Here is a 13,300-nt window from a genome sequence, read left to right as displayed (position 1 = left end):
AGGGCAGAGTGGGAAGCAGGCTTTGCCTAAGCCTCTTGGCAAAGGCAGCCAGCAAAGACACAGTCTGGGGCTCTGGCTCCTTGGGTGGGGAAGAGCAGGGAGCACCAAACAATCTAGGGATTCAGGCCCTCAGGCAGGGCAGAGCACCAAACAGACAGTTTTGATGACCTGGCTCTGGCAGACAGCAGACCTCTTCGCCTAATATGGGTAGGCTGCCACCCCAGGGATGGGGTTGGCAGCAGGGGATGGGGGGACCTTGGCGCACCCTACTCCACTGCGTCCCAGCCCTGGGCCCAAACACTGGCGGACTGTTCCGCCACTGGGTCAGCAGGGATCCAGCTAAAACATGTTGACTCGGGTTTTGACAGTGTAACGGGATCAAAGTGCAGTTTCCTTGGGCTACTTCCTTCCAGCATCTGGTTGAGGGGTTCCATAGTGCCCGGGTCCTTGGTCTCGTCAAGGTACTTGGCCGATGGCAGTGCCGGCAATTTCTCTCCAGGGTCAGTCTCCTTTGGGGACAGGATGCTGCACAGTGCAGATCCAGCTCCAGAATTCTGCAGCAGGCTGGAGACTTCTGTCTCCTTCCCTAGCTCCCACTCCAATGAGATGCAAGGCCCTCCCTTTATACTTCCTGTCTTGCCCTAGTAATTCCGGCGACGGGGGCAGGGCAGGTTTGGCTCCACCCACCAGAGGGAGTGTAGTGGTCCCTCACTCTAAAGTGGGGAGGGAGGTCACTCCGCCTCACTGGAGAAAATAATACAAAGAGACTTCAAGTATTCTTAGAAAAAATAACACGTTGAGATTCCATTTAGAAAAGTACAAGAAAATCCATGTGAGGGAAAGATCCGGAATAGAGAGATACAGCAGGAGGGAGGGTACAAGGAAGGAGAAATGCTGCAAAAGAGCTTGGGTGATAATGGCCAAAGAGATCAGACAGTTCTACTAGGCATTTAGGGCATATCTACACTGCAATGAGAGGTGTGATTGCAGCACATGTAGAAATACCCAAGCTAGCTTTTACCTAGCTCGGTGAAAGCTAGCTGGCATAACAACAGCAGTGTAGTTGCGTCAGCATGGCTGTGACGTGGGCTAGCCACTGGAGTGTGCACCCAGGCTCCTAGGCGAGGCTGTACACGGCAGGTTAGCCTGTGCTGCTGCGTGTGCTGACACAGCTACCTGGCTAGCTCGATCAAAGCCAGCTCAGATGTGTTTATGCATGCTGCAATCACTCCTCCAGATTGCAGTGTAGATTTACCCTTATATAAGAACATAAGAACGGCCATCGTGGGTCAGACCAAAAGTCCATCTAGCCCGGTATCCTGTCTTCCAACAGTGGCCAATGCCAGGCACTTCAGAGGGAATGAACAGAACAGGTAATCATCAAGTGATCCATCCACTGTCGCCCATTCCCAGCTTCTGGCAAACAGAGGCTAAGGACACCATCCCTGCCCGTCCTGGCTAATAGCCATTGCTGGACCTATCCTCCATGAATTTATCTAGTTCTTTTTTGAACCCTGTTATACTCTTGTCCTTCACAACATCCTCTGGGAAAGAGTTCCACAGGCATTGAGTGTATGTTGTGTGAAGAAATACTTCCTTTTGTTTGTTTTAACCCTGCTGCCTATTAATTTCATTTGGTGACCCCAAGTTCTTGTGTTATGAGAAGGAGTAAATAACACTTCCTTATTCACTTTCTCCACACCAGTCACGATTTTATAGTTTCATATCCCTCCTTAATCATCTCTTTTCCAAGCTGAAAAGTCCCAGTTTTATTAATCTCTCCTCATACGGTAGCTGTTCCATACCCCTAACCATTTTTGTTGCCCTTTTCTGAACCTTTTCCAATTTCAATACATCTTTTTTGAGATGGGGTGACCACATCTACACGCAGTATTCAAGATGTTGCATTTATCAACGTTGAATTTCATCTGCCATTGTGTTGCTCAGTCATGCAGTTTTGTGAGACCCCAGTGTATTTTTTGCAGTCTGCTTTGGATTTAACTACCTTGACTAGTTTTGTATCATCAGCAAATTTTGCCACCTCCCTGTTTACCCCTTTTTCCAGAGCATTTATGAATATGTTGATCAGCACTGGTCCCAGTACAGACCCCTGGGAGTCACCACTATTTACCTCTCTCCATTCTGAAAACTGACCCTTTATTTCTTCTCCTTTTTTCCCTATCTTTTACTCAGTCACTGATCCATGAGAGGACCTTCCCCCTTATCCCATGACAGATTACTTCTCTTAAGAGCCTTTGGTGAGGGACCTTGTCAAAGGCTTTCTGAAAATCTAAGTACACTATATACACTGGCTCCCCCTCGTCCACATGCTTGTTGACCCCCTCAGAAAATCCTAGAGGATTGGTGAGGCAGGATTTCCCTTGACAACAACCATGTTGACTCTTCCCCAACAAATCATGTTCCTCTATGTGTTTGATCATTCTATTTTTTACGGTAGTTTAAACGAATTTGCTTGGTTCTGTAGTTTGGGTTACTGGCCTGTAATTACTGGGATCACTTCTTGAGCCTTTTTAAAAAAAATTGCATCACATTAGCTATCCTCCAGTCTTCTGGTACAGAAACTGATTTAAATGATAGGTCACAGACTACAGTTAGTAGTTCTGCAATTTCACATTTGAATTCCTTCAGAGCTCTTGGGTGAATACCATCTGGTCCTGGTGACCTATTACTGTTTAGTTCATCAATTTGTTCCAAAACTTCTTCTCATGACACCTCAATCTGGGACAGTTCCTCAAATTCGTCACCTAAAAAATATGTAGATAGTACTTTCCATTTTTAAAGCACTGCACAAATATTAGCTAATTATTCCCCCCACAGTCTCTAGGCAGTACATATACAAGTACTATTTTGCCCATAGGTGTGAGCACCAGGATAGGAGAGGAACGATTTTGGGTGGTAGTAGGAGTAATAGGATACATTTATGAAGGGACCATTAAAGTTGAATATCAAGATTAACTTAATAACCGTGAAATAGTCAATAGAACAAACATGACAGGGACATGGTCCCCATCACCTGGGACGCTGAAATCTAAACTGGAGAGAGCAGTGGGAATGTGCTGTAGGAACCAGTCCTGCACTGGAGTCGGGGGGCAGGGGCTGGATGATCTCATAGGGTTTCCCATCCCTAGCTTCTCTGACCCTGTGCAAACCCTGCCCTTTGTTTTCAGGCTCCAGAAGATCCTTGGACCCTTTCTCTGAGGCCGTGTATGAGGAGATCGATTATAACCTGATGAGAAAGAAGCAGGAAATGTTTGATCGCTCAGGTCTGTGTGTGTCATTCCTAACAGGGAGAAAGTCTCTAATGCACTCTGCCTTCTAAAGCTCTGACTTAGAGGTAAATCTCTGCAGCCTTCAAGCCTGTGAGTCATGGATGGCTGCAGATGCTGGGTCTGTGAAGAGACCAGCCAGTTACTGGACTGAGATGAATGAGTTTCCTCCCTAGCAGAGTCTGCTAGCCCCATTCTGAGGACAGTCAGGCCCATCAGTACATCCTGCAGCCGTAGGGGGTAATTAGTTTTTGGTCAGGAAAGTGACTGTTCTCGTCATTTTGACTGAATGTCAATCAGGGGGGAAGATGCTGCTCTCAGTTTAGCACATTGTGGGGCACTCTGAGCATGGTCAGTGCTTCTCCCTGAGGCTACTTCTGAGATCCACATTCTCCTCTCTGCTAATGGCGGGGGTTGGTCACAGACTCTGAACATGGGAGGGGTGTGGCCTTATCTGTCAAAAAGGCGGGGGAGGGGGAGTATCTTCCAGAACAAAATGGAAGTCATGTCTGTTGCTGAGGAGATCTGGACCAGCAGCCTCAGCCATAATTTTCTGCTGGATCCGGCCATGAAGCAGCAACATTCAGGAGGAGAAGATAAACATTCCTCTCTAAAGAGATTCTTACACTCTGAGTGTGACTCAAAACAGGCTCCCCAGTTCATGAGAAGGATTTGAAAGAAACCCACAGGAGGGGGTCCCATGGTAAAAGGCTCATTCAGTTCCTGCCTCACCTCATGAGGTCAATATGGCTGTTCCCAGCATCTTCCCAGTCTGAATTATCCACCCCAAAGCCTCATTTACTACAAAAAAACTGATATTTAGCTTAGAAAGTCTGTGTCAGCCTCTCACCACTCAGTTGCTATGAATTCAGCATCTTCTCTTGAAGAAGCAATATAGTGAGACCATAAATCTTGCTCCAGGACCCGGTTGCATTGCCCATCAGCCAGTTTCGCTGCTCTCACTGTGATAACATCCCATTTACCCTTTCTCCAGTTTCCTATTCAGATGACTCAGTGACAAAGCTGCAGTATTACACCGGGGACAGCGAGAGGAAAAATGATCCTGGATCAGAGCAAGGTAACAAGGATGGGGGTGGACACAGAGACACACAAAAGATTTCTGTCCAGCTCTTGATGGAAATGTGAACAAATCCTGACCCTTTCTGTGTGTGGTTGACTGTGCCCTCTCCCAGGGGAGGAGCTGCAGGGAACCGGGCAGAGAAATATTCACACTATATGAAAGAATCTGACTTCCACAGCTTACACGTGTCACTGCACAACCCTGATCTATGCCCCATGACCTTAGCCCCCTGCCTCCTCGACAGGAGCATATAGCCGAATTCACGATCCAGCCCATATAATGTAAGGACTTTAAACCATGTCTTTATAGAGTTCAGTTGAATTCACAATGGTCAGCTCTGGTGTGGCAGCTACTATCGCCCAACAGCCTGTGATGGGATGTTAGATGAGGTGGGATCTGAGTTACTACAGAGAATTCTTTCCTGGATATCTGACTGGTGAATCTTGCCCATATGCTCAGGGTTCAGCTGATCACCATATTTGGGGTCGGGAAGGAATTTTCCTTCAGGTCAGATTGGAAGAGGCCCTGGAGGTTTTTTCGCCTTCCTCTGCAGCATGGGGCACTGGTCACTTGCTGGAGGATTCTGTGCTCCTTGAAGTCTTTAAACCACGATTTGAGGACTTCAATAGCTCAGACATAGGTGAGAGGTTTATTGCAGGAGTGGGTGGGTGAGATTCTGTGGCCTGCATTGTGCAGGTGGTCAGACTAGATGATCATAATGGTCCCTTCTGACCTTAATATCTATGAATCTATGAAATAGGTCCAGGGTTAGCTCAATACCAGCATAGATCCTGATCTCATTGAAGGGCATGACAAAGTTGGTATTGGATGCTGTGGGGCAGGGCTGGGCCTTAGTTATTTTTGAGGAAATAAAGGTGGCACAATTATTGTTTGAGAGAATGTCCATGACTCTCCCTTTTCCCCTGGATCACCCTGTGATTTTCCCTGCAGACTCTATGATGAAAAGCCCAAACTCGAAAACAACAGGCCTTTAATGGGGAACTAAAACCTGCTGGGGAAATGGGTGTGTTCAGGGGAAGCTGACTGTAATGTTTGCTGTTCCAGAGGGAGCTTCCCCAGGGGGGTCTCAGTTGGATTACGATAATGTGGAGGAGCCTGCCTTGAGGAATGTCCTCCAGACTCCAGACAGCCGAGGTGAGCAATGATGAATCTGCCTCCTGGAAGCCACATTACCCCTTGGCTACTGCTGCTCCACCCCCTTCATTCCCTAGTCTGCCCTTTGATCCTGAGCTCAGGGCTGGGAAGAATTAACCCAAAGTAGCCTGGCTGGAGCCAGCGAATGGCTGTCAGGGTTCCCTCCCCACTCTGAACTCTAGGGTACAGATGTGGGGACCCACATGAAAGACCCCCTAAGCTTATTTTTACCAGCTTAGGTTAAAAGCTTTCCCAAGGCACCAATTTCATCTTGTCCTTGAACAGTATGCTGCCACCACCAAGTGATTTAGACAAAGACCAGGGAAAGGACCACTTGGAGTTCCTATTTCCCAAAATATCCCTCCAAGCACTTACACCCCCTTTCCCGGGGAGGCTTGAGAATAAACAAGATGAGCACAAACCAGCCTTGGATTTTTAAGACCCCAAAACCCCAATCAGATTCTTAAAAGAAACCCAGAACTTTATTAGAAGAACAAAAAAAGATAAGAGAACAACTCTGTAAGATCAGAGTGGAAGATAATCTTACAGACAGTCAGATTCAAAACATAGAGAATCCCTTTTGGCAAAACCTTAAGTTACAAAAAGACACAAAAACAAGAATAAACATTTCCTCCAGCACAGCGAATTTCACAAGCCAAACCAAAGAAAACCCAACACATTTTCTAGCTAGATTAGTAACTAACTTTACAGGAGTTAGAGAGCTTGCATCCTTGATCTGTTCCCGGCAAAGGTATCACACAGACAGACAAAAGCCTTCCTTCCCCCGCCCCCCAGTCCAGATTTGAAAGTATCTTGTCCCCTCATTGGTCATTTTGGGTCAGGTGCCAGCCAGGTTACCTGAGCTTCTTAACCCTTTACAGGTAAAAGGACTTTGTCTCTGTCCAGGAGGGATTTTATAGCACTGAATACGGAAAGGTGATTACTCTTCCCTTTAAATTTATGACAAGGGCTGTCATAAATATAAAGGGAAGGGTAAACCCCTTTAAAATCCCTCCTGGCCAGAGGAAAAATCCTCTCATCTGTAAAGGGTTAAGAAGCTAAAGGTAACCTCGCTGGCACCTGACCAAAATGACCAATGAGGAGACAAGATACTTTCAAAAGCTGGGAGGAGGGAGAAAAAACAAAGGGTCTGTGTCTGTCTGGGTGATGCTTTTGTCGGGGATAGAACAGGAATGGAGTCTTAGAACTTTTAGTAAGTAATCTAGCCAGGTATGTGTTAGATTATGATTTCTTTAAATGGCTGAGAAAAGAGTTGTGCTGAATAGAATGACTATTCCTGTCTGTGTGTCTTTTTTGTAACTTAAGGTTTTGCCTAGAGGGATTCTCTATGTTTTGAATCTAATTACCCTGTAAGGTATCTACCATCCTGATTTTACAGAGGTGATTCCTTTACTTCTATTAAAAGTCTTCTTGTAAGAAAACTGACTGCTTTTTCATTGTTCTAAGATAAAAGGTTTTGGGTCTGTGGTCACCTATGCAAATTGGTGAGGATTCTTACCAAACCTTCCCCGGGAAGTGGGGTGCAAGGGTTGGGAGGATTTTTTGGGGGAAAGACATGTCCAAACTACGTTTCCCAGTAAACCCAGTTAAAGTTTGGTGGTGGCAGTGGAAATTCCAAGGGCAAAGGGTAAAATTAATTTGTACCTTGGGGAAGTTTTAACCTAAGCTGGTAAAAGTAAGCTTAGGAGGTTTTCATGCAGGTCCCCACATCTGTAGCCTAGAGTTCAGAGTGGGGAAGGAACCTTGACAAGGGCATTCCACAATTAACAGCTTCCCTCATTGTTGCCTTAAGAAGCCACATCTTTGTTATTTTCATGTTTCCTGTTTGCTTCCCCTCCAATGGCCTCCTTTGTTTTTCCCTGTGCAGTCTGGCAGGATAATATCAAACAGCTAAACTGAGGTGTATGTGGCATTCATAAGAAATAATACACACAAGTTCCTCCTTTGCCACACCTGGCATGTAGCTTTTTTCTCTATTCAGTGGAAAGCCTCTTCTCATTACCATTAATTCCCATCATTATTTCAGAGGTCCCTGCCCTGCCTGGAGATGACCGAGGGGACGGTTATGATGATGCCAGAGAAATTTCTGACCCTGAAGATGACCCTGGTTCTGGATCGAGTGCCCAGGAAGTCACGGGGGCCCATGGGGAAAGTGTCAGGAACAGGGATTCACGGACAGGTGAGTGGAGTGTGGAGAACTCACCGGGAAGAGCCTTTACTGGCTACTAGAAGTCACTGTCACTGCACTGAAATACAGTTATTGGTGACCTCTCATCTGTGTCCCCTCCTTGACTTCTGCTAAACAGAGTTAAATGGATTGAAATCAAGACAGAGAGAAGATTTCCTAGATAAGGTCCCTGCTCCTACAAATACTAGATCCCATCTGTCAGTCTACTCACATGAATACTCTCTCTGACTTCAGTGGGACTGCTGGCGTGTGGTCCCTTAGGGACTATATCAGATGTCAGGAGTTACAGCAGCTCCCAGTGGCCTATCAGGGAGTTGTCACCAGCTCACTGCCATCCCCACACTTCTCCTGCACCAGGGAGGTCTCAGAAGAGAGAGAATCCGCTCCCACATGTTTTCTTGGAAGAACAGAGAGAGAAATCATGGTTTAAACATGTCAGAGGCCCACTAAGAGGAACTGTGGGTGGGGGCTGATTCACAGCCCATGCTGTATTTTGCCCATCCATTACGTGAGTGCACATGGGTGGAGAATGAATACATTGACTGTAATGTGACTTGCTTGCTATTTTCAGGCTGGAGTCTGCACTCGCTAAGAAGTGAAGGGGCCTCTGGGGCTGAGAGGGAAGCCCTGTCCCCACCTCCTCATGACCCGGGTTATGATGACATTGATTATGGCATCTCTGGGACATTAATATAAGAATGGCTGGGTTGAGATCAAATATCCTGTGAAGATGTAAATGCTGTATGGTTAGACTTTTCCTGTCCCAAATGCTCATTGACCCATCGGGGTATTGGAGACAATCCCTACCTGGGAACTGCTTCAATTAGCTTTTTGATTTCAGTTTTGTTTAAATGCAAGAAATAAGTCTGACTGAGACAGGGGCTGTGATTTCCCCTCTAATTTCCCATTGATCAGACAGTCTGGAACTTCCCTGCTTTTTTGTCCCTAACACTTCTTCATTGTGAATTTTTGCTTTTTCTTATTAAACCCTTTTTGAAGATCTGTCCCTGGGCTGATGTTTCTCTCATGAGGTGTGTTGGGTAGCTCCATGTGGACCAGCAGGGAGAGAGATGGAGATTGATGTGACGGGTTCAGTCCCAGAGACCCCCTCGGGACTGTCACCTGATGTGCTGAGACTACCTCTGAGCCCGTTTTCCCTGCCAGTTTGGGACTCCAGAACCCTGCCTAGTTGAGCCAGACATGCTAGCCTGCTACAATACAGACTCAGGTCTGGTCCACGCCCCCAAAGCTGTAGACTTTGACCAAAAACTGCTCAGCAGGTCTCCTATCTCCAGCACCCAGACACCCAGCTTCCAACGGGATCCAAACCCCAAATAAATCCATGTTACTCTGTATAAAGCTTATACAGGGTAAACTCATAAATTGTTCACCCTCTATATTATTGATAGAGAGATATGCACAGTCGTTTGTTCCTCCAGGTCTTAATCACTTACTCTGGGTTCAATAATAAAGAAAAGTGATTTTATTAAGAACAAAAAGTAGGATTTCAGTGGTTTCAAGTAATGACAGACAGAACAAAGTAAGTTAGCAAGCACAATAAAGCAAAAACACACAAGTCCAAGCCTAATACATTAAGAAACCGATTACAGGTAAAATCTCACCCTCACAGATATGCTAATAAGCTTCTTTCACAAACTAGACTCCTTCCTAGTCTGGCCCAATCCTTTCCCCTGGTACAGACTTGTTAGTTCCAGCAGACATTTTAGGTGGAAAGCAGGGGTGTTCTCATGACTGGCAGCCTCCTTTGTTTTGTTCCACCCCCTTTTATAGCTTTGGCACAAGGCTGGAATCTTTTGTCTCTCTGGGTCCACACCCCTCCTTCTAAATGGAAAAATACAGATTTAAGATGGATTCCAGTGTCAGGTGACATGCTCACATGTCCTGTGAGACCCCAGCCTCCATTCTTCCTTGGCTGGCTCCCAGGAACACTTGCAGGTAAATAAACCATTTACAACCAATTGTCCTAGTCAATGGGAGCCATCAAGATTCTAAACCATCATTAAAGGCCCACACTTTGCATAGTTACAATAGGGCCTCAGAGTTATACTTCGTATTTCTAGCTTCAGATACAATGATGATTTATGCATACAGATTGGATAAATATATTTTATATAGCTTTGTAATGATACTTTACAAGAGACCTTTTGCATATGCATATTCCAGTTACATTATATTTAAACACATAAGCATATTTCCATAAAACATTATGGAGTGCAACTTCACAACTGAATCACCAAAAAGTAGTAATGCTAAAATATCACTTCTCAGATATCGCAGGCTCTAGGATGGGGCACTGCACTGAAAGTGAATGCTCTATCAGGGTTGCGGTAACAGTGAGAAAGCCAGCAACAAAATATTCCTAACTCGAGAGAGCGCCCTAACCCCCAATCCAGACTCCAGACTTTCCTCTGAAATCCAGGAGTATAAATGGGAGGTTATTTACAGGTATCTTAATGAGCACACACACACATGATTAGACAGTGACAAGAGGCCCCGAATCTCTTCTCTGCCCTACAAATTCTGATGCTATGCCCTTCACTGTGGCATCAGAGCTTTGGATAGAGATGCATGAAATGACATGGTTTTGTTTCATCCCATGTGGGTCGTTCTCCATGTTTCCCTCTAGGGAAAAAGTGCATGTGGATTCTTATGGAGGTTTATTTTATGACATGCTATGAGCTTATGCTACTGAAGGCAGATTTCAGAAGCTCACTTTCAAGTGGAACAGAAAGAGGGCTCAGGTGATTTTGTGATCCTGTGGGAGTTGGGTCCAGAGTCTCAGATCAACCACCAGGAAAACTGTCTCCTGAACAAATGAGCTTCCCCTGGCTGGCGACAGCTCCACTGTGCCTGAGGGACAGCGCTGATCAATGCAGTCCTGGAATGGGAAGGAATCTTTCATTTGTCAAAGGCCCAAATGCTAAAGGCTCAGATCCTCAGAGGCATTTAAACCCCCTAATGTCCATTGATTTCAATGGAGCTTAAATACTTCTACAGATCTGGGCCTAAGTGGCTTGAAGATAAGGACTGAGACCTTCCATGAAACATGATAGTCTAAGCGAAGGTTGAAATGCTTTGTTTAGATAAGGTTAGATTTGCTCACCTTTGTTTAAAGAAGGCATCTTTGTACCATTTTGACTCTTATGTTGCCTGGTGCATTGTGGGTGTGGCACATCGTGGCAGTGTGTGATGGTATCCATGTGGTGGTGGTGTGTTATGTGATTTGCACAGAGTGTGTGGTGGTTGGGTATTACATGTGATGGTGTGTATATTATGGTGGGGAGTGATGCGCTGGAGTTGTATGTTGTATATGTGCTGGGTGGGGTGTGAATGATGTGTGGTAAAGGATTGTGTTGGGCATGTGGATGTGACTGTGGATGCGATGTGTGGGTGCTATGGTACAATTTGAAAGTCAAAAAGATAAAGTCAAAATGAAACTTTTTAATAATTTCCTCTCAGAAATGTTCAGGAAATCTATACTTCTGACAGAATGTTTTGATTTTGTGGAATCAGCATTTTCTGATGGAAAAATATTCCAATTGGAAAAAATGCAACTATCTGTCCTGGTTCTCTTCCTAAAAGTTCCGCTTTAGGTCAACCAAAACTGTGTGCTTGATGTGGGAATTCCTGTGTGAAATCTCTGTTATTCAGGAGCTCAGATGAGATGATCATAATGGTCCCTTCTAAGCTGTGAAAGTCAAATATGAATCTCTGATGTGAGATAACATAGCTAGATCCACCCACTTCCAACAATCCAGGGAACCGTACAACACCCTTCCACCAAAATAGTCAGACAACTGTAGCAGTGTCACTAATGAAAGAGCAAGGAAATGGCAGAAGTCTGCAGGAGATTAAAACAGCCCTACTGGGTTTTGGGTACAGTATGATCATGTCCACTCCCTGAGGGTAATAGAAAGGGGATGTACTGGAAGCAAAAACATACAGAGGTAAATAAGCATCCTGGCTGAGTTCTACAATATCTAGCAACTGACCCAGGACTGGATTAACTTTTTGTGGGCCCGGCCCCAAACATATTTGTGGGCCCCCCTGGGGAATGAAGAGGCCAGGGGCAAGAGCACAGCGGAGAGGGTGGATTTGATTTACATCACTAGTCAGGAAGACTCAATATAGTCATGGTTTTCTACATAAAAGTGCATTCTTGTTGGTTGTTATAACCTTAGTACATATTCTTCACAACTCAGAGATAGATGTAGGTTTCATTTTTAGAAGGTACACACTATACATTTTTAAACTGTGATTTATTTTGAAAACTTTTCAGATTAGTTTTACAGGTATATTACAAAACGAATGAGTATTTGGTATGTCATTTCCCAAAGGTAACTGAAGCAGATATTTATGAAGTTATTGGGAGGTGAACTATCTCCAATTCAACAGGTTAATCATTAATATTTGGAGGATTTTCTTGCCAGGCTGTATTAGGAGGAGAACATCACCAGACAGATATTTAAATTGTTTTATTTAACTAAAACAACAACGTTAAGTAAGTATTCTGGATATTTTTCTTCAACAAAAAACATAATAGTTTAACAAAAAGGCAGATGTCCCTCACTTCTCATCTTTATCTCCAGACTTCTTTTGCTTGTCCAGATCTATTCCGCCCCCAACAATCTTCTATTCATTGAACTTTTTGAAACTTTTCACTTTTAAAGAGAGGTAAGGGGTTGACCCTGTGTACACAAATTTGCAGAAAGACAATAGAGTTGAGGTCTGTTATTTCTCACCTCTATATATTATTTATGTATTTATTTAAAACATTTTTGCTGTTAACAAGCATGTTACCTCTGGAGACACAAATCCACAGTTTGAGAAGTGCAAAACTCAGCATCTCTGATGGTATCTTCTAGGCTGAGCACTGAGTCCCATTGGGTAGATAGAAAAATTAACCTAAATAATCTATACAGAAGCCTGTGGAACCCCATAAGATTGGGTCCCTAATCCATGAACTATTAGAACTCATTTACAAAACTTTTCTTAAACATTACATGAATATATTGTCTAATACTATAGAATTATGGGGGGAGGGATAGCTCAGTGGTTTGAGCATTAGCCTGCTAAACCCAGGGTTGTGAGTTTAATCCTTGAGAAGGCCATTCAGGGATCTGGGGCAAAAATTGGGGATTGGTGCTGCTTTGAGCAGCAGGTTGGACTAGATGACTTCCTGAGGTCCTTTCCAACCCTTATAGTCTATGACTCTATTAATTAAAATTTATAATCCTTATTCCATGATGAGATGTAGTGTACCTTAATTAAAATTAGCTTTAGGTATTTTTTCCCTCAAAAATCCACTTTAAATTTAAAAAATCTGATTATTTGATTTTTTTTAAAGTCATTGATTTTTATCCACCCTGACAGTTGGGCATGGTGTGTCGGGGGGAAGGATTGGTCCCCACCTGGAGCAAGGCAGGGGCCAGGGCAATATGAGCACAGCAGGGCATGCAGGGAGGATTAGTCCCTGTTGACTGGAGGAAAGCAGGGGCTGAGGGTAAAAGCAAAGTGGGATGGGAGCTAGGGTTGGTCCTTGGAGCT

At 44.6% G+C, this 13,300-nt stretch overlaps 2 protein-coding genes across 2 annotated transcripts in view; one reads left to right on the top strand and one right to left on the bottom strand.

Annotated features, from left to right (window-relative positions):
- LOC144258254 (antigen WC1.1-like) overlaps nucleotides 1–8,428 on the top strand; it is a 62,790-nt gene extending 54,362 nt beyond the window's left edge. Inside the window, exons 13-17 of the mRNA XM_077806683.1 lie at nucleotides 3,189–3,284; nucleotides 4,294–4,365; nucleotides 5,434–5,523; nucleotides 7,571–7,723; nucleotides 8,304–8,428. Of these exons, the coding sequence (XP_077662809.1) occupies nucleotides 3,189–3,284; nucleotides 4,294–4,365; nucleotides 5,434–5,523; nucleotides 7,571–7,723; nucleotides 8,304–8,428 (536 nt within the window). The remainder of the gene's footprint in view (nucleotides 1–3,188; nucleotides 3,285–4,293; nucleotides 4,366–5,433; nucleotides 5,524–7,570; nucleotides 7,724–8,303) is intronic.
- LOC144269822 (scavenger receptor cysteine-rich type 1 protein M130-like) overlaps nucleotides 1–13,300 on the bottom strand; it is a 547,202-nt gene that overhangs the window by 268,768 nt on the left and 265,134 nt on the right. The gene's annotated exons all lie outside the window — the stretch shown is intronic.

This window comes from Eretmochelys imbricata, chromosome 1 (assembly GCF_965152235.1).
Source record: "Eretmochelys imbricata isolate rEreImb1 chromosome 1, rEreImb1.hap1, whole genome shotgun sequence".
Taxonomy (NCBI): Eukaryota; Metazoa; Chordata; order Testudines; family Cheloniidae; genus Eretmochelys; species Eretmochelys imbricata.
This window is presented reverse-complemented; position numbering and strand designations above follow the sequence as displayed.